We start from the raw sequence: 21,916 nt of genomic DNA, 5'->3' as shown, positions 1-21,916 counted from the left end.
CATCACAGGCACAATCCTCCCCACCACTGAGGAGACAGTGCTTTCAGAAGGCTGTACCTTTCATGAAGGACTCTCACCATTCAAAACATGCCCTGTTCTCATTACAAAAATCAAGAAGGTGACACAGGACACGGAAGACCCACGCTCAATGATTCAGGAACAGCTTCTTCCTGTCCATCATCAGATTTCTGAACGCTTCATGAACACCAGCTCATTGTTCCTTTTTTTTGCAGTACTATGTAACTTACTGTAAGTTTGTCCTTGTACCATACTGCTGCCACAAAGCAATATTACGTCGCATAAGACAGTAATAATAATTCTGAAATAAAAACAAGGAATGATGGCAGAAGGTGCTGCTGTAGTAAAACATCAGCTATGACCTTATTGTTTAGCAGAGCAGGTGTGAAGGGATAAATGGCTTGAGTGCTTAGAAGTACCACTTAATGATGGCACCAGCATTCATCAGCAACTCTCTGCAGGTTGCAGAAATCTGTACCAGTTTTCTTCTTAAATATACTCCATTTCAATTACTTTCGCTGCAATCTGCAGCATGTAAATCTCCTCAACAATGGACTACAAAATTACATCAATGATCTCACATTTGACGGTTAAATGCGGAGCAAAAGTCATGAACTACAGCAAAGCAGTTAGGCGTGGAGCCTTTAAGGGTCAACGCCATGGCTGAAAACATGGCAGGAGAGGCAGAATTCAAACCAGGCTGAAGCAGCAGGGAATGAGGCCTCCTCTACCCAGCATCTTGTGGTGAATGTGCAGTCACTGGAAAATAAGATTGATGATCTCAGGGCAAGGCTGCAATATCAGAGGCAGCTCTCAATTGTTTGATGCATTGAGACTTGGTTGAATGCGGATACACTGGATGCAGTGATACAACCGGAAGGTTTTACTATTTTCAGAATGGATCGAATCATGAATTCTGGTAAAGAAAAAGGTGGTGGCCTATGCTTTTTAGTCAATTCTCATTGGTGCACAGACATTGGGGGTGATGTTCCCTGACTCAGAACAACTAACGATTAAATGTAGACCATTTTATTTGCCTCAGAGGTTCTTATCCGTGATCCTGACCACAGTTTACATACCACCAGTGGCCGATTCTAAGCAAGCACTCACAAAACTGCACAATGTTATTTGTAAACAAGAAGCAGCCTATCCCAACGCATTTTAAATTATAGTCAGTGACTTCAGTCAGGCCTGTTTGAAGAAAACTCTGCCCAACTGTAACCAGCACGTAACCTGTAGCACCAGAGGTCCCAGCACACTAAACCACTACACTACGATAAAGATTGCCTAACGTTCATTCCTGAGACGACATTTGGGCAAATCAGGCCATTTTGCTATACTCCTACTACCTGCATACAAACAGAGCCTAAAAAGCAAGGCTCCAGAGATCAAGACAACTAAGAGGTGGTCGCAGGAGGCAGAGGAATGGTTACAGGATTGCCTTGAGTCAGTGTTCTAGGCCGTGTTTAAGAACTCAACTGAGGACCTGAATGACTACACCAGGGTCATTACAGACTTTATTAAAACAGCTGTGGATGTGCGAACCCACAAAATTATTCAAGGCGTTCCTCAACCAGAAGCCCTGGATGAACAATGAAATCTGCAACCTGCACAGAGACGGATCAGAGGCATTCAAGTCTGTAGATAAAGAATAGTATAAGAGGTGCAGATATGATCTGCAGAAAACCATCTCACAATGAAGTAGAGATTCCGGACTATACTGGAATCAACGAGGGATACTCAACTGCTGTGGCAGGGTTTGAATGCCATAACCTCCTACACAGTTAAATCTTGCGACAAAGGGGACAGCAGAGCTTCACTTGCATGAGCTCAATGCCTTCTATGTTCACTTTGACCACTAGAACACAAAGGAACCATCACACACTCCCATGTCTCCTGATGATCCTTTGGTCTCAGTATCTGAAGATAACATGTGGGCTGCCTTAAAGAGAGTGAATCAAAGGAAAGCATCCAGTCGAGACATATGTGAAAAGAAAAAGATTGGTTAAGACAAATGTAGGTCCTTTACAGTCAGAAACAGGTAAATTGATCATGGGGAACAAGGACATGGCAGACCAACTGAATAACTACTTTGGATCTGTCTTCATTAAGGAGGACATAAATAAGCTTCCGGAAATAGTAGGGGACCGAGGGTTGAGTGAGATGAAGGAACTGGGGGAAATATATGTTAGCAGGGAAATGGTGTTAGGTAAATTGAAGGAATTAAAGGCAGATAAATCCCCAGGGCCAGATGGTCTGCATCCCAGAGTGCTTAAGGAAGAAGCCCAAGAAATAGTGGATGCATTAGTGATAATTTTTCAAAACTCTTTAGATTCTGGATTAGTTCCTGAGGATTGGAGGGTGGCTAATGAAACCCCGCTTTTTAAAAAAGGGAGAGAGAAACCAGGGAATTATAGACTGGTAAGCCTGACATTGGTGGTGGGGAAAATGCTAGAATCAGTTATCAAAGATGTGATAACAGCACATCTGAAAGCGGTGAAATCATCGGACAAAGTCAGCATGGATTTCTGAAAGGAAAATCCTGTCTGACGAATCTCATAGAATTTTTTGAGGATGTAACTAGTAGAGTGGATAGGGGAGAACCAGTGGATGTGGTATATTTGGATTTCCAAAAGACTTTTGACAAGGTCCCACACAGGAGATTAATGTGCAAACTTAAAGGACACGGTATTGGGGGTATGGTATTGATGTGGATAGAGAATTGGTTGGCAGACAGGAAGCAAAGACTGGGAATAAACGGGACCTTTTCAGAATGGCAGGCAGTGACTAGTGGGGTACCGCAAGGCTCAGTGCTGGGACCCTAGTTGTTTACAATATATATTAATGACTTAGACGAGGGAACTAATTGCAGCATCTCCAAGTTTGCGGATGACACAAAGCTGGGCGGCAGTGTTAGCTATGAGGAGGATGCTAAGAGGATGCAGGGTGACTTGGATAGGTTAGGTGAGTGGGCAAATTCATGGCAGATGCAATTTAATGTGGATAAATGTGAGGTTATCCACTTTGGTGGCAAGAACAGGAAGGCAGATTATTATCTGAATGGTGGCCGATTAGGAAAAGGGGAGGTGCAACGAGACCTGGGTGTCATTGCATACCAGTCATTGAAAATGGGCATGCAGGTACAGCAGGCAGTGAAAAAGGTGAATGGTATGCTGGCATTCATAGCAAGAGGATTCGCGTACAGGAGCAGGGAGGTACTACTGCAGTTGTACAAGGCCTTGGTGAGACCACACCTGGAGTATTGTGCGCAGTTTTGGTCCCCTAATCTGAGGAAGGACATTCTTGCCATAGAGGGAGTACAAAGGTGGTTCACCAGATTGATTCCTGGGATGGCAGGACTTTCATATGATGAAAGACTGGATCGACTAGGCTTATACTCTCTGGAATTTGGAAGATTGAGGGGGGATCTTATTGAAACGTATAAAATTCTAAAGGGATTGGACAGGCTAGATGTAGGAAGATTGTTCCCGATGTTGGGGAAGTCCAGAACGAGGGGTCACAGTTTGAGGATAAAGGGGAAGCCTTCTAGGACCGAGATGAGGAAAAACTTCTTCATACAGAGAGTGGTGAATCTGTGGAATTCTCTGCCACAGGAAACAGTTGAGGCCGGTTCATTGGCTATATTTAAGAGGGAGTTAGATATAGCCCTTGTGGCTAAAGGGATCAGGGGGTATGGAGAGAAGGCAGGTACAGGGTTCTGAGTTGAATGATCAGCCATGATCATACTGAATGGCGGTGCAGGCTCGAAGGGCGAATGGCCTACTCCTGCACCTATTTTCTATGTTTCTATAAGACAGAGTCCCTGGCCAAGTACTGAAGACTTGTGCTGACCAGCTGGCTGGTGTATTCAAGGATACCTTCAACCTCTTGCTCCGGCAGTGTCTGGTACCACCTACTTCAAACAGGCTTCAATCATTAACGCTGCCCAAGAGCATGGTAACCTGCCTAAATGACTATCAGCCAGTGGCACTTACATCCACAGTGATGTAGCATTTTAAGAGGCTGGTGTTTAAGCATATCAGCTCCTGTCTGAGTGGTGACTTGGATCCACTTCAATTTGCCTACCGAAGCAACAGGTCTAGAGCAGATGGTATCTTGTTAGCTCGTTACATAAACCCTGGAACATCTGTACAGCAAAGATGCACATATCAGGATGCCCTTTATCGATTACAGCTCAGCATTTAACACCATCATCCTCTCAAAACTAATTAGTAAACTCCAAGACCTGGGCTTAATACTCCCTGTGCAATTGGATCCTGGATTTCATCATTGTGGACACCAGTCAATCTGGATTGGCAAAAACATTTCCACAATCCACAGGAGCACCACAGGGAGGTGTACTTAGCCTCCTGCTCTACTCACTTTACACTTATGACAGTGTGGCTAAATACAACTCCAAAACCATATACAAGTCTGCTGATGATAGCACTGTTGTGGGCTGTATCTAAGGTGGTGATGAATTAGCATACATGAGGAAGACTGCTGAGTGATGTAATAACAGCAACCTTTCACTCAATGGCAATAAGACTAAGGAACTGATTATAGACTTCAGGAGACAGAAACCAGAGGTCCATAAGCCAGTAATCATCAGAGGATCAGAGGGTCCGTAACCTTAAATTCCTGGGTGCCACCATCTCAGAAAACCTGTCCTGAAACCATCATGCAAATATAATTGCAAAGAAAGCATGACAGCATCTCTACTTCCTCAGGAGCCTGCTGAGATTTGGCATGCTATTAAAAATTTTGGCAAAATTCTGTAGATGTGTGGTGGAAAGTGTGCTGACTGGTTGCATTTCAGCCTGGTATGGGAACTCCAATGCTTTTGAGCGGAAAATCTTACAAAAGGTAGTGGATTCCACCCAGCACATCATGGGTAAAACCTTCCCAACCATTGAGCACATCTGCATGAAACGTTGCCATAGGAAAGCAGCGTTCATTATCAAAGATCCTACCCACCACATTTTCCTCAGGGCTGCCATCAGGTAGAAGGTACAATTGCCTGAGGACTCGTACCACCAGGTTCAGGACAGTTACTACCCTCAACCATCAGGTTCTTGAACAAAAGGGGATAACTACGCTCATTTAGGAACTCTTTTATTTTGTTATTTCATGCGTGTTATTTATCGCTATTTGCACAGTTAGATGCCCATTTATCCTGTTTACAGTTACTGTTCTATAGATTTGATAAGTATGCTCACAAAAAAAAATCTCAGGGTTGTATGTGGTGACATGTATATACACTGATAATAAATTTTGACTTTGACTTTGAAGGAAGGGATTTCCTCCCGCCACCCCAACCCAGTCTGAGAAATTAAACTCATCAGCAATCCTTTACCAAACCACCACTGCAAAACAAGGATTTTGCAACTTGTTTTGCACTACTGAAAAAATAAATTTCACGCACATTTAAGAAATTAATCCCATGATTTGAAACCTAGTACAAATTCCAAAACAATTTGCAACACTCCACCACCATCCTTGGAGAAATAGGTACTCTGCTGAGTTTGAACAATCGTTTCATCGTTGTAGCAAACATCCATTAAACTCAAACTCACAAAGTTATGGTGCACACTTGATTTATACTTTCATACATTGTGACTTATGCTCATTTTTTTTTTACTGGCATTCATTGCTCCATAGATTTTCAAATTATTAGTTTTTCTGTAATTCCTTGTTTCTCGTTTGATCCAATGTTCGTTTTCCTCCCTTTTTTACTTCCCTGCTCTCTTAGTCTTTTGAAATCAATATTCCAGATGAGCCAATGAGATCACCAAGCTGGTATTAACTCAATACAAATGAATAAACCTAACAATCCACCATTTAGCTGAGTCTTTCCACAAATTCTGGACTATGTTTTCTTGACAACCATCGCTAAAAGAGATAAATTTCCAAACCAAGAGCAACAAATTTCTTTCAGCTTCAAGTTTGTATGAAATTAAAGGAATCCATTTCCTCTTTAACATTCTACTTCTCAAATTCTTCCATAAAGATGCCAAGACCATTTAAGAACAGCCTACAACCAAGAATGGTGACATATCAAAACGGCAATGAAGGCTTCCCAGTTATCTTGCATTCAATGCCACTCTACCCTGACTCTGATCTATCATAGACCGTGTGGTGGCTGCCCATGCATCAGCGCCCCATGCTAAACGAAATTACGCACAGGCATTCTCCATTAAGGAAAACCATCCCATCATCCCAGAGAATATGTGAAACTCGGATTGGCCTCTACAGTCACCCGAGGACCCAACAACAGACAACCCTTTACAAGTACATCATACTCGACTTGAATGATCGCACTGACTGTCAGCCAACAATGCAACAAATACCTGTCAATTAAACAGATAAGCATGCCAACAAACCACTTCTTTCTCATTCTCAGCAAAAACCCAAAGGTCTTGGTAGTTACATGACAGTCTCTAGACCAGAAAATTAGGATTAATCAATTTGCTAGTATCAATAGAATGTTTGCTAAATTTAAGTTATTTTGTTTACTACATTCTCTGCACAGGAGTAATCTAACAAACATTGGTGGAATTTTATTATTAAACTGCAATTGTAGGCCTTGCTGAATATGAACATTAAGTACTAAATAGGATCCAGATATGTCCTTAAAAATGTTATTTTCTCAAAAAAACCCATTGTAAAAAATAGGCTATATATGACAAAATTTAAAAAGTATATCATCTTAATTCATTACAGTGTGTTCCTCTTTGACAGTGCTAGACAATGTACAACTGCTCAAGTGGGACTAATCTTTCTTCTTCTATTTAACAACTTCATCCAAGATTTACGAAACATATCTTCCCCAGATTTGTTACCTTCTTAGTCAGTTATTAAAAACAAACCACTCCAAGGCAACCAAAAAACGGTTCTTCAATTCTTTCCCACATTGTCAGATATTCATGTATTGCAAAAGTGGTTGCATATCATTTTGGAATAGTAACCTTAAAAAGGTACTTTGATATTTTTGTTATTTAATAACATTGGAATGGATTTACAAAAGATACAGAAGACGACAATGAGGGCCACAAATATTTTGTGCTGTCCTTTATGAAGTCAACAATTTACATTAAAAACTTCATATTTGTTTCTTCAGTTACAGGAATTTATACAAGGCACCAGAAATGATACAAGAACCCATGAACAATTAATAAACCAGAATTGAAATAGTTCTAAAAATAATCTAATTTCTAAAGAATCTGATGTTTGAAATGAATATCAGTGCTCTCTCAAATTTGTTGTCACTCAGTAATTTTTTCGCTAACCTTATACTTCAGGTCCATATGAAGTTCTCCTATACGGGATAAGGCTTAAGATTGCAAGTACTACATACAACTTCCAAATTGCCTCCTTATCAAACTAATTTTGTCACCTAAATCTCAAAAGACAAAACAAACCATACCAGACCAATAATTATAGATACACCATTTGAAATTATATACATAACCACAGCCATATAACAGAATTTCTCCCTCAATATTCCCAATTCACTACCATCCACATTAACGCAGGATGGAATGCAACTGTCAAAATCTCAGATTATCAAAATCCACTTTCGCAAATTGCACAATTTCCATAGATTCCAATGTTTTAGTTGATTTACTCTACACTATCAACTTCCATAAACTAAAACTTAAGCGAGCAACTTGATTTAAAAAAAATTTCTCTCAAATGAAAGGAGAACTGCATTAATAGAATATGGCTGCAGTTATAAACAAAATCGAAAATGAACAAGCTCACCATATTTTATCCTATTACTTCTGCATAGATTCACACTAAAAATCTATTTTGGATATTCATCTCTCCAATTTTGCAAGCAAATATTAAGTAAGAATTTTGATGTAACAATAATTGACGTCGAGTACTGATATTCATTTCAAACATCAGATTCTTTAGAAATTAGATTATTTTTAGAACTATTTCAATTCTGGTTTATCAGCACTGTTTAATAATGAGCTATCGTGTCACTAATGAAATATGAACGTGCACACAAACCAAAATATACCACATCATACGTACCTTTCTTCTCCGTCTTCTGATTGGGGATAGAAGGTGTGGGTGTAGGCACTTTCGGTACAGTAGCTGCTCCATTAGCATCAAAGGATTTCTTTGGCTGATGCTCAGGTTGTAGACTAAAAGGACTAGAAGGAACAGTGCTTGGGTTGGTTGTTGGGAGAACCACTGGTTTGACGGGGTGCTGCACTGAGGCAGCTCCACCAGGAGTCTCTGTTCTGGGCAGTCTGTAGTCTCTGTCATTGTGTCTGTTTGTCTGGGACAAAATATTCTGGGAGAGCATACTACCGGCACCGCTGGAATGCTTGTCTTCCACTTTTCATGATTCACAAAGGAAATGTGGTAAAAAAAAAATAAAAAGGGGGAAATGTTGAAATTAGAATGATTATTAGAACACCTTTGGCTAATTTATTTACAGTCTCAATTGTTCATAATCAATGTTTTAAAATGCAAGAGTTGTTGAAATCAAACATCTACTCAGGATACATTAGACCTTGGATCTTTTGGTGTCACACCTGTGATATCATCTACTTGGCTCCTTTCATGTATTCTACAGTGGCAAATTTCGCAAACGTTTTGACTTCAAAACAACTTGATTTAAATCAGGATGATATAAACAACATCTCAGCAATTTTCCAAAGCACTTGCACTGGTTTCTGCACACATTGGAGTTAAACCTAAGTGTTTGCAAATGTCAACAACAGGAATTCTGCAGATGCTGGAAATTCAAGCAACACACATCAAAGTTGCTGGTGAATGCAGCAGGCCAGGCAGCATCTCTAGGAAGAGGTGCAGTCGACGTTTCGGGCCGAGATCCTTTGTCAGGACGAAGGCCTGAAACGTCGACTGCACCTCTTCCTAGAGATGCTGCCTGGCCTGCTGCGTTCACCAGCAACTTTGATGTGCGTTGTTTGCAAATGTCCGAGGTTGCACAAATGTGCGAGTCAAAGCAGGAGAAATCCAATTCTGAACAAAGCTCAACGTGTAAATATGAAGTGGGCACGAGGAAATCCAATATATTTATTAAAAACTCAAATTATTGATGTTGACATTGTAAATATGCAGAATCCTTTTAATAATTCAACAGATGAAGATTCAAGGTCATCAGTTCCCAAGGAGCTGCTCTGTGGCAAGTTGGCAATTCTTGCAGGTTACCCTCACCTCAGACTACAAATCATTTGGTGTAGGGAACAGATACTTAAAATGAAAGCAGTAGCCAAAAGGAAAAAATAAATTCACATAGATTCCTATTTTCCTACAGAATACTGAAGTTATATTTCTAAAAATAACGCCTAGAAAATAAACTCCAAAGTTTGCATGCCTTCAAACAAACATTTAGAAAACTTTATATTGGTTATATTATGATCACCATAAATTAGAAATCCAACATCAGTGAGTCAGTTCGTTCCCATGTAACTATATTACTTCGAGGAACAAAGTTCAACGTTCAATAAAGTCATGACCGAGTTCCTTCCAGAAATTTCATCTTTTCATACTATCTCAGTGCCATTGAATTCACAAGCAAAATACAGTTAAGTTCAAAGCACTGTTTTAAAAATACTTTGATGACAAACCACCAGTCGCTTTCTAACAGAGAAAAAAACCAAAGAAACAAAACCACTTGCAGTGATTAAATTTCACAATTCAGTTCTAAAGCATAAAACCCTTGATGTGACACAATAACCCCAATAAGTTGACTCTAGTTGGGACAGTTTCCCAGCGTCAATCCTAGGAGTTGCAAATTTCAGTGAATTCATCTCTCATTGTTCTACGTGTGTGAAAAAATAATCTTAAGTGCACTCAATCTCACCTCAAAGGCAACCTCCCATTCCAACAATCAGTCTAGTGACTCTCTGTTGCACCCCCAACTCATGCAAGCATTTCCTTCCTCAGATTAGCAGATTAAGCTGTCCCCAATTGTATAATTACTCTCTAAATCAAATCCGTAACAAAATCTTATATACAATTTTCTTTTCTAATTGTCTCCCGCACCCTGCACAGCAACTTTCCACCACACCTCAAATAACTAAGGCCCTTCCGAGTCTCAAACCATTTAAAAAGATCCTCCCAGCTCACAAATTAGCTTCATAAACATTGTTCACAATTCCATTACAACACTATGCATGCAAATTCAAAGGATTCAGTGAATTTTGCATGCTAAATAAACCCTATGAAAAGAAATTTGACAGAATGCTGTTTTAATCTTAACTAGCCTATTACTTACTTCCACTTGTAAACCCACTGCCAGTAGTTGCTTGTTGCAAGGTTTCCCTTCTGTAATCGCGATCTCTTGGGAAGCTGTTAACAACCCCAACTTTACTTGCTTCTTTTTGCCGTTGCTCTCTGCAGACAAAAAAAAATGTTAATATTGTAACCCATTGAAGACAATTACATTGTCTAGATAAAATTCTGAAAAACTAAACTTGTACCTTTCAATCCATTCTTTGGGTTTCTCCCACTGAGAAACTTCTGTCCTGCAGTTGTAGTAGTATTTTTTGCCTGAAGAGCTGATGTGCTCTGACCAGTCATCAGCTGGTTCATAAGGCTATATCAAGACAAAAAGTAGTTACATCAAAAAACAAAACACAGATTAAGGCAAGTTATCTAAATGGATCAGTGCATAGCAAATCAATGATTATTTCTACCACAATAAGCAATGGCACAAACCCAAAGCAGCTGAAATTACAGTTAAATTAGTTTCTCATTTAAATCCACCTCATTTCATAGTATCTTCAGTTTTCATAATTTTTGATGAAATGACAGAAAAAAAATAACAATTATTCAGTAGTGCACAAAATCCATTTAATTACACAAACTGCCTTTTCCACAGAAGAGATTTTTGTGCTTCATACAAAAGAACTTGGTAATACCCTGCACTGTCATTTAGAAAGTCAAAAGAATAGCTCCAACTGTAAAACAAATGCCATGGACAGCAGCTATGGCAGCTTGGCCCAGTTGGCAGCACACAACTCACAGTTAGAGTCTGAGAGCATGGAACTTGAGCACATAATCCAGGTTGACAGTTTGTGTAACACTGAGAGAACACTGCATGCAAATTGTAACTTCTGAAAATTGGGATAAATCTGAAAGGTTATGCAAGATACCAAGCGACAATCTTAAAGAACCACATAGCATCCTAATCAAAGCTCCACTTTCAAAACAAATTGACTAATCATTACAAACACAACACATACAAAGTGCTGAAGGAACTCAGCAGGTCAGGCAGCATCCATGGAAATGAATAAACAGTCAACATTTTGGGCTGTGTCCTTTCTTCAGGACTGGAAAGAAAGGGAAAAAAGTGCCCAGAAAAGGAAGGTTGGGGGAGGAGAAGGAGTACAAGCTGTAAGTTGATAGGTAAAGCCAGGTGGGTGGGGAGGGGGAATGAAGCAGCAGCTGGCAGGTGATGGGTGGAAAAGGTAAAGGGCTAGGGAAGAACAAATCTGATATGAGAGTAGAGTGGACCATGGGAGAAAGGGAAGATGGAAGGGCACCAGGGGATATAAACCTTATTCAAATTATATTACATTGATAACACCAACTATGTATCCACAACTATGATCTGACTGAGAAGTACGAATACAAAACAATTCAGAACTGTCCAAAGCTAACAAAAGAGGTAGGCTTAGTGAGCAATGTGTGGTGGTAAAGGGGAGGAAAAGAGCTCAAGGGCAACCACTTGAGAGGGGGAGAGGAAGATCAAGAGAATATTTATCCAAATATCAAAATTTAAATAATTATTATTGTCAGCTGTCTTAACCTTGAAGAAATTTAATCTCAAAATATAAAAATAATACAACTTGAATATTCTGTGGACATACAAGCGGAATTACTAAATGTAAGCTTTAAAATTTATATTTTACAAAATACTTCAGATATCAAATGTAAACCTTTCAGTCTTCAATATAAGTCCTATTATACAATTCACTACATCGGAAGGACAATTCCAGAAATAATACTTTGAAACATGATCCTGTTCTGAGGGTCTGTATTCAGCCAGTAAACTTGTCCATTTTGTATGCAAGTCATATAAGCATCAAAATGATAGATCAAAGTTTGAAGGTTACATGTTTAAAACATAACAGCACTGTCCATTGCCTTTTATTCTGCATGCTACAAAGTATCAAATTCTCATGGTTTGTATCAGATAGGAAAGATTTTATAACCAGTTTCATGCATCAAAATGTATAAAAGCTGTATTTTGCTTGTTCAAATTCTATCACATTTACCCATATCATCATTTTTGTTTCTGAAATGAGCATAAGCACTTCAAATATCACCTGCATTTTTGACATTCTTTAATTTAAAATATATTGTTTACATTAATATTTCTTTCAATGCAGTTCATCATTTAATAGCAAAAACACTTAAATTTAGAACTTCACTCTTACAGTGTTCTGACTCATTTCAAATAATTGCACCATTCGGGGCATCACATGGAATTATGTATTATCAATATATTTTAAAAAAAGACTGCTTCCTGTAAAATTATGGTATACTACATGAAAAGCAGAGATTTAAAAAAAATAAGATCTACTCTACCCACACATTTTAGGCCTCATGAATGAATGAAATTACCTGATTTTGCAATATACATGTATAAGGAAAAACCTTTGCAACACGCTCAAAATGCTGGTGGAACTCAGCAGGCCAGACAGCATCTATGGAAAAAAGTACAAACGACGTTTCGGGCCGAAACCCTCAAAACATCGATTGTACTTTTTTCCATTGATGCTGCCTGGCCTGCTGAGTTCAAGCATTTTGCGTGTGCTGCTCGGATTTCCAGCATCTGCAGATTTTTTTCGTTTGTGAAAGGAAAACCTTTTAACATTTTACCAAATGATTATCTTCCTTAACCCAAAAAGGATTGTTTGCTATATTTCTCCTCTAAAAAGTAATTTATGAAACATTCCTTTGCAATTAATATCAAGCAGTATTCTGTATTACTGTACAGATTACTGGAACATGGCCATACCTAATGAACTTTGTTTTTGTTCCCACAGAAAATTAAAGAAAAAGAACTAAATATATAAAAATACCATTGATTTGTGAAAATATCTATATCTTTTGTTCTATCAGACACAAAGAAAGTGGCTTCTTGGTTATTAATAGACTGCACTGAAGAGCCAATAAGTATGCAATTACAATACAAAACGTCTACCTTGGGTAACAAACAATATTAAAACTATAGACAGTTTCAAGGAAATAATTCTACGTTGAAATATTTGCACATGATTATAATATAATTTTTGACATCTTTCTGCTGTCAAAAAGATTCCTAGCATTAGATATTTAAAACCCCTTCAATGCATACAAAGGGAATTATGACCAGTAGTCACATTATCCTACAGAAGTACAGCTATTTTCCATAATTTTCATTGTGCAAATCCAGTTTAGTGTGCAGTTAGTGAAAGAAACTAAAAATGTGTTAACCCTCAATTCTTAACAGATTACAAAATTCAAAATTTTACAAAATTTCTGTTACATCATTCTGCATAGACAAATAAAAACAAATTTCCAGCTTTGAGTCATGTTCGGCTGTCATAATTTAACTTTCTAAGGCTGAAATATAAAATTCCTAATATGTTAGTGAAAGACATAGAGTAAGGAAATGTGAAAGAAATACTTACTGCATCTGAAGTTTTACTTGGATTGTTACTAGGATTAGAAGAATGTGAATTTGAGCTATGATGAGTACTGTTATTATGTGAATTCTCCTGTGGAGAATAGCTGGTCCCTGAAATAAATATAGTATATGTATTACATATATACATAAACATATATAACACACTAAGTAAATTAATCTGAGTCAAGTAATTAAAAATATACTTTGACCAAAAAGGTCCTGTTTCAGCAAAGATTAGATTTCTTTTTATCATTCCTAAAGTTATGCCTTCTCAGCAGCCCTATCACCACACCATCCAAAAAAAAAATCAATTCTCTCCTACATTAATAATAACAACACCAACAATTCAACAGCCTCGAGGAAATAGCCTTATTGGAAATTATTCACATGAAAACCTAATACCAGCTAGCTAATCAAGATGCACATTTTCAACTGGGTTTATTTGACAGCAATCAGAAGCACAAGTCTTGCCTAATCTTTCACCTCTGAAACCACAGTCTGCAATCAACTGGAGTTCCTTACTTTGTTCATTACCTCATATTTAAAAAAAACACTAATTTAGAACAAATCATCATTCAATGTTCCTTGTCACAGTTTCTCATTGCAGAAAGGCAACAACACAACCAAACCAAAGTGAAGGCAAGAATAAACAAAAATCAGGATGGCTCAGCAACTATATGCTACACAATCAGGATTTAGAGCATAGCTCCAATTGACAATTTTCTAATGGAACATTCAGTGCAAAGAAAGTTATTTAAGAGCCAAAACTTTGCCAAGGAAAGTACAAGTGATGATGAAAAATATGGCAGGGGAAAATGATTTTGGTCCTTTTAGATAGTATTGGAATAATGAAAAAATAACAATAATTACAAAGGTCAGTGGAGTTTCAACTCAGATACTAGATTACATCAGAATCACTTTCCAGTTTCTTACTTCATCCCCGCTCCCTCCCCCACCTAGCTTCCCCTATCACCTTTAGGTTGTCTCCCTCCCCTACCCCTACCTTCTTATTCTGCCATCTTCTCCCTTCTTTTCCAGTCCCGATGAAGGGTCCCAGCCCAAAACATTGACTGTTTGTTCATTTCCACAGATGTAGCCTGACCCGCTGAGTTCTTCCAGCATTTTGTGTGTGTATTGCACTGATTATGTTAGAAGTTTGAATTCTAGATTTACAGTCAACCAATGTACTGAAAGCCTTTCAGAAATGTCAAGCTAATATACATTTTAAAACATCTTGAAATTTCTGTTATGTCTTGAACTAGAGCAGCCAAAACCTATCCAAACATTATTTCATGTTATCTATTAGATTTGCAGAATGATTGACATGTTAACGAATAGTTCAAGATCATGAATCATGGTTTAACTAACTTGAACTATGTCGATTTCAATACTGCAAAATCCATCCTATATTGTGCTAAGAGTGTCAACAGATTTAAATAAATTGAAGTTACGTCATATTCAGGGATGCAACTGCATTTACATCCAAGATCAGTCATTAAACATGTTATTCGCTTAGAAGGTAATGGACTCTTTCTGATACATTAGATGTAATTTTGCTGTCAAACAAAAGTACTGACCATTTATAGGTCCAATTAATATACTGTCAGTGGAAAAATACAATTAATTTTACTAAGGTGCAAGAAATTCTGCTTAAAAATGATACTTCATATCCATTCAGGTCAGTATTTCCATAGAATGGAAAATGACAGCAAGTTACTATTCTTCAGGTAATTCAGGAAGTGAAGGGCAGTCACAAGGTATGCAACCTTTCTAAATTTTCAATCGGGGAATCTTGCAAAATTTACTTAACTATGCACCCTAGATGAAGAGAAAAGGGCATAGCTTCCAAAATCTCCTATATTGACTTCTAGCCGTAGAAAACACCAACTGTTTCTCAATGATGCTGTAATTCATGAAAAATGCTGCCAATATATTTGTGTATATAAACATGAAGAACTAGAAATGTGACCCATCAACTGAATATACAGTAAACACTCAATGAAGCTTAAAAAAGCCAAACCAAAGTAACCCACTGATAGCTTCAGAGTCAATGGACCTAAGGCTGTGAAGAATAAATATATGACTTTTATTCTGTTCTATAAAATCCTATATCTCAGCAGCTATAATAAGTGCTGCATAAATGATGCTTATGTGCTTAGAAAATAATGCAGGGCCAAAATCTTTCATGTAGTTGTTCTTGAAACTCCTCTGAAACTGCTTGGAGTCCTTATTGAGAGTGGAATTAGTCTCAGTAATAATTTCCCCAACTGCATTTTCACAGCATTCAAAAATAAAACTGATTTTGTTGAATTCAAAACTACAATGATTTATTTGGATGCTACCAGTCTTCAGTTAAAACTTTGACATGGCAAGTTTAGTAGCTGATCCAAATAAGTACTTGTAACTGTCATTGAGCTATTGGATTAATCCTTCAGGAAGTCATATCTAAATACTTTGTAAAAGCAAAGCTTAGCAATACTAACAAAGACATGTTTCCCACAACAGAGCAAGCAAAATGTAATATGGTATACAGAAGAGTTTGGATTTCTGTAATGCCAAATGCAGGATAACTTACCTCCGTCTCGCTCTCTGGCTCGATGTGAGTGCACAGTTTTACTCTTATGTCCTGTATTATCAGTATGTTTAGTTTCAGGGCTGTTAGAACGGCGCAGCATCTTACAGGGTGGTGATGGATCCCCCGATTCTCTAGTTTTGTCATGACGATGATCACTGCTGCTTGTGTGACTCTTTGATGGGTATTTAAGAGTCTGAAATAGAAATGCAATGAAATAGAGATAATTTGGGACAAATATGAAGTAATCCACCTGATATTCAGGGTCTACATCTTACAAACAAAAGTTCCATGGATTTCCTAATGTTTTTGGCAGGTGAAAAATGTCAAGTGAACATAGCCCACCCTTGGTTTCAATTAACTAGATAAGACTGACAGTTTAAAATTACCATACTACCATGGCATTTTTCCATGTTTTGAAACAACTATCTGCCTTCAGAATTACACTTATTTTAATATTTTTTTAAAAATAAAAGAGGGCATGGGTCCCAATCTACAATTTTTAATTAAATAATTGTGGAATCCTACGTATCTTTAGAAATGACAAATGCCTAAACTTGTATCTAAGACAATAGAAAATGTATTTCTTCTTTCGTAAGCTCAGGAGGCAAAGAACATTTGCAGCTAGAAACCTATAGATTGGGCCTAGCGATCGTTCAGAATCTATTTACATGTCCGACGAACTCTAAACTAAACTGAAGCTACAAAAGTCAACGGAATCAAAATCTGACAAATGGAAGCATAATTATCGGTTGAAAGTTTAAAACGATATGTTGTTTTATTTTCCTCTTCTTACGATCTTGTTGTGGACTGTTGAGGCCTGTTTGAGACGCACAAGCCTTCGTTAAAGTAAATGCAATTCGTTTCACTCTATGCGAAATATACCTGATAGGGCTGGGATTCCCTCCTGTCGTGACACCTGCAGAAAGAAAAGCACAAAATAAACAGATCAGGAGTACTACTCAACATTTTGCATAAACTTTCAAATAGAAACACGGTAAATATGTATATATTTCTGAAAACCTTCCCCAGAGTAAAATGGTCACCAGAAGGGGAGGAAATTCATTTCCTCAAGTTTTTACTTATTTTGGTTTCCAACAAAAATGGCGGATTGTCAAAAGAGAAAAGAAATCCATAAGAGGGGAAAAAAGAGATTTGAAGAATATCAAAAAAAAACTGAATATTTTACCCATCATTGAGTCTCGGTTGTTTCCTTGCATACATTACCATCAATGCTGTTGTGTGTGGAGTGGATCAAAAGCTAAATTAGATATTTTTTTCTGAAGGGGACACAAATATACAGAAAAACGAACCCTTCTTCTGTTCTAACCAGTAAAGATACTACCAACTCTCGGGATCCATCTCACACACACAAACCAACACTGAGGAGGACGAGGCCCATACTACATACGGGTAACGCGTCAGCGATCGCTAACAGCTGACCCTCCCGCCGACGATCGGATCTTTCCGGAAACCTTTCGTGACTTTTCGCTCAACAGACCCTCAGCTGCCAGCGCAAAGTAAACCATTACGGACCACGAGAGAAACACAAGAACCGAGTACTTCGGTCACGTTGTCACTCCTGTTTGTAATTTGTGAGCTTTTTAAATTTTTTTAACTCGACACGGGGAGGGGTCACGTGACGGAGTTGCGCTGTGAAGACATGTTTTTCAACAGAAAAAATCGGGTCGCTGGAGAAGAGGCTGCGGCTTAGAAAGCCGTTATCAAATTAGTGGTTGGAAACAAAGGGACAAAAAATATGAAGGGTAAATACAGATACTAAGTGGGAACGGGGAAGTGAAGTTATGTGCATGATGGATGTACTGTCGTCTGGGGTGCGCCAGGGATAATGGCTGGTTAGGCCTACAGGATGTTCATGGTCTGTAAAATGTGCGTCACCTTGAAAATAAACAGCCGGGTTATGTATGTGCAAGGATTTTCTGATCCGTTTCGTGTAGTTCTGGCATTTCTTGCTGGTTAAAAGTATATATAATTGCATGCCTTTAGTTTTTCGTACAGGGTTGATGCGAATTATTAAAATAAACAAAACTCGGATTCGACGTTGGCTCACGATGTTGTACAGAAGAAAAGATTTGCATTTTCAGCAATTTACTGATGCTCAGTAAAAGATTTTGTCAGACGAAATGTTTCGCTAGTATTCAGTATTCCATCTGAATAGGATATTTTCGACGTGAAAACTATTCGTTGTAGTATGAAATCGTTACGAATTTCCTGTACCATGTTGGTGTGCATAATTTTATCTGAAGTTAAGCAATATATAAATTTTTAATTCTCTCTGGAAATTCTGGCTATAGAGAAGATTTAAGAGAAATAAAAGTTACAAATTTTGGAAGCCACACTTTTTTTTGTCTTGTGCCTTTTGCTGAACATTAATTTGAAATCTGTAATTAGTGTTATATATGAAAAGGTAGCCCCAACGGAGTGTCGTGCTTGTAACTTCAACAAACTTATTTCTGTAATTATTGTTTTCGAAATGATATGCAGAAGAAAATTCAGCGAAGTATGTGAGAAGGTTTTCGATGGAAAAATTATTCCAAAGTAATTAATAAATTATGATCGTAGCTTGGATTAGATCAGAATGATATATCTCTCTCTTTTGCCTCTTCTGTAATAGGGTGCAAAAGCTGCATGCAGGAACCTGGTAGCCCTGTTGTTTTGTTCAAATGTATCAATGTTTTGCTCTGGTATTTATGCAGTTCTATTTTCTCTGATGTAATTTTAAAATCTTTACTAATTTGCATGTAACATCTACAGCTGAACACATATTTGAACCCCTGGTATATTTTCCATTCCTTTCAGTAAGTTGTGTCTGTTCCTTATTTATATTGTCAAAGTGTATTATCTCTGCACTCCATAAATAAATAATTTATTGTTGCTACAGTACAATTCTCGAGACCTTTACAGGTGATCAGAGTGGAGAGAAGATGATGTACCTGGTTTGTTTCATTAGGGATATGGATATTTCTGTCAGGGTGATCTTTAATTTTCATTCTGTACATAGCCTAGGGAGCTGTTTGTTGAAACTGGATTCCTGGTTAGATCATGAGGGCATGTTAAGAGTTTGTGTCAGTGTCAAGTTAGCCATAACCAAACAAGGATAAATGGCATTAAAGAGCAGCTATAATGATCATTGTTAAACTTCATGGTCACTCTTACTGAACCATTGTTTAAAAAAAAATTAAGCCTATTTCTCAGATAACTGGATTGTATTTGTACGTGTTCCCTGGATTAGTACTATAAAATTCTAACAGCATTGTTGAGATATTTTGAAAATTAGAGTGCAGGATAAGCAAACTTGCAAAGCAGATGGGTGGAGTTCTGAGTGAATGCAGAGCAGACTGAGTTTGCAGCACATGAATGCATGCACAGGTGCATAGAAAAAGTGCCTGAAATAAGTTTTTCATTTTACGTGACATTAAATCTGATTGTGATTTATAGCAACTAATAGATGTGAAACAGCACTGGGATTGGGGAAAAAAACTTGCAAGATAACTGATCATTTTCAAAACAGTAGAATGAACTTGGTAAAGTTGGTGTTGAAGTGATAAACTTTGATATAGGTACAATATTCTTGGAGTGGGCCAGTATAAAAGTGGGAGGCTTTGGCTCACCAGGCTTAGGCAAGATCAGGCTGGGTGAGGTAAGTATCTGGTAAGTTTCTTCTTCTTCATTCCTCGTCTGTTAAGGAACAATTAGTGCGGTGAAAATGGCTCCAGCAGCTGTTTCGTGTTCTTTGAGATGTGGGAATTCGGGGAGGCACCATCCTCCTAGGTAACCACTTCTGCACTAGGCACACTGAGGTGCAACTGTTCAGAACGTGTTCAGGAACAGAAGCTGCAGACTCATTCGGGAGACTTGAGAAAATGGTACATTGAACTAACAGGGAGGTAGTTGCCCTAGGCTGCAGAAAGCAGGTAACCGGGTGGCTGCCGGGAGAAGAAAGGGAAATGGGCAGTCAGTACAGAGTGGTTGTTCCCCTCAATAATAAGAACACTGTCTTTGGATACTGTTCAGAGAGATGACCTACTGGGGACGGTGGGGGGGAGGGGTTGGGAGGCCACAGTGACAGCGAGCAGTCTCTGGCATTGTGGCTCAGAAGAGGAGAGGGTTGAAGAGGACTGCAGTGGTGATTGGAGATTTCATAGTGGAATAGATTCTGTGAAAGTAATAGAGATGATATGTTGCCTCTCAGGTGCCAGGGTCAGGGATGTCTTGGATTGGGTCCACAGCATTCTAGAGGGCGAGGGGAAGCAGCCAGATGTCTTGGTACATATTGGTACAAATGACAAGTAGAAAAGGTGAGGAGCTCCTGAAAAGAGGTTTAAGGGAGCCAGGTAGAAAGCAGAAAAGCCAGACCTCTAAGGTAGTAATCTCAGGATTGCTGCTTGAGTCATGCGTCAATGAGGATAAGAATAGGAACATTTGTCAGATAAATGTGTGGCTGAGGAACTAGTACAGGGGATAGGGCTTCAGATTTATGGATCACTGGGGTCGCCTCTGGGGAAGGTATGATCTGTACAAAAGGGATGGGTTATACCTGAACCAGAGGGTGGCTAATATCTGGGGGCAGGTTTGCCAGAGTTGTTCAGAAGGGTTTGAACTAATTTGGCGAAGGTGGGATGGGGCTGGAGTGACAAGGAAGTAGTTTTACAAACACAGGCAGTGTCTAGTGAGACTCAGCAAGGACAGGCTGCTGGTAGGGCATAATTGCAGCTAATGGAATGAATTGTAATGTAAAAGGAGGACATAAAAAGAGTGAGTGTGTTATATTTGAATGCACGGAGTATACGGTTTAATGTAGATGAACTTTAGCACAGTGAGAGATAGACACATATGATGTGGGCATTGCTTAATCATGCCTGAGATTAACATCTCTCATGCCTGGGAGCTTAACATACTTTGAAAAATGATGCATGATCAGAAGGTGTAGAATTGTGGGTAGAGCTAAAAAGCTGCAAGGGCAAAAAGACCCCGATGGGAGTTGGGTACAGACCTCCAAACAGTAAAGATGTGGGTTACAAATTACAAAGGAAGATAGAAAATGCATGTTAAAAGGCAATATTCTGATAATCATGTGCGGTTTTAGTATGCAGGTAGATAGGGGAAAACAAGTTAGTGCCAGATCCAAGAACGGGAATTTGTAGAATCCCTACAAGATTGCATTTTAGAGCAGCTTGTGGTTGAGCCCACTAGCAGATTCTGAATTGGGTGTTATGCAATGAACTGGAATTTGATAGCTTAAGGTAAAGGAATTGTTGGGGACAGTGATCATAATATGGTAGAATTCCCCCTGCAATTTGTGAAGGAGAAGGCAAAGCTTGATGTATCATTATTACAGTGGTGTAAAGAGAATTAAAGGAATGAGAAGAGGAGCTGGGCAGGAGGGATTAGGAGGGAACTCTAGTAGAGATGATGGCAGAGCAGCAATAGCTGGAGTTTCTGTGAGCAATTTGGGATAAATACATCCCAAAGAAGTAGTATTCTAAAGTCAGGATGACATAACCGTGACTGACAGAGGAAGTCAAAACAAACATAAAAGCCAAAGTGGGGGCATATAATAGAGCTTAGACGGAATACGAAGGTAAGCTAGCCAATAGTAAAGAGGATACCAAAAGTTTTTTTATATATAGAGTTAAGAGTAA

The 21,916-nt window shown here is 38.5% G+C and overlaps 2 protein-coding genes across 4 annotated transcripts in view; one reads left to right on the top strand and one right to left on the bottom strand.

Annotated features, from left to right (window-relative positions):
* waca (WW domain containing adaptor with coiled-coil a) overlaps positions 1 to 17,672 on the bottom strand; it is a 102,917-nt gene extending 85,245 nt beyond the window's left edge. For 2 of the 3 annotated variants that reach the window (XM_072253908.1, XM_072253910.1), the window contains exons 1-7: positions 17,443 to 17,672; positions 17,139 to 17,172; positions 16,257 to 16,449; positions 13,686 to 13,792; positions 10,485 to 10,600; positions 10,280 to 10,398; positions 8,062 to 8,370 (exon numbers count right to left, since the gene is read on the bottom strand). In XM_072253908.1, coding sequence (XP_072110009.1) covers positions 8,062 to 8,370; positions 10,280 to 10,398; positions 10,485 to 10,600; positions 13,686 to 13,792; positions 16,257 to 16,449; positions 17,139 to 17,172; positions 17,443 to 17,483 — 919 coding nt within the window. In that variant the 5' untranslated portion in view covers positions 17,484 to 17,672. The remainder of the gene's footprint in view (positions 1 to 8,061; positions 8,371 to 10,279; positions 10,399 to 10,484; positions 10,601 to 13,685; positions 13,793 to 16,256; positions 16,450 to 17,138; positions 17,173 to 17,442) is intronic. The other variant, XM_072253909.1, reaches the window with a different exon arrangement.
* A 77-nt stretch (positions 17,673 to 17,749) lies between these two features.
* mpp7a (MAGUK p55 scaffold protein 7a) overlaps positions 17,750 to 21,916 on the top strand; it is a 515,701-nt gene continuing 511,534 nt past the window's right edge. Inside the window, exon 1 of the mRNA XM_072253895.1 lies at positions 17,750 to 18,019. The gene's annotated coding sequence lies outside the window, so the exon portion shown is untranslated. The remainder of the gene's footprint in view (positions 18,020 to 21,916) is intronic.

This window comes from Mobula birostris, chromosome 3 (assembly GCF_030028105.1).
Source record: "Mobula birostris isolate sMobBir1 chromosome 3, sMobBir1.hap1, whole genome shotgun sequence".
Lineage (NCBI taxonomy): Eukaryota > Metazoa > Chordata > Chondrichthyes > Myliobatiformes > Myliobatidae > Mobula > Mobula birostris.
This window is presented reverse-complemented; position numbering and strand designations above follow the sequence as displayed.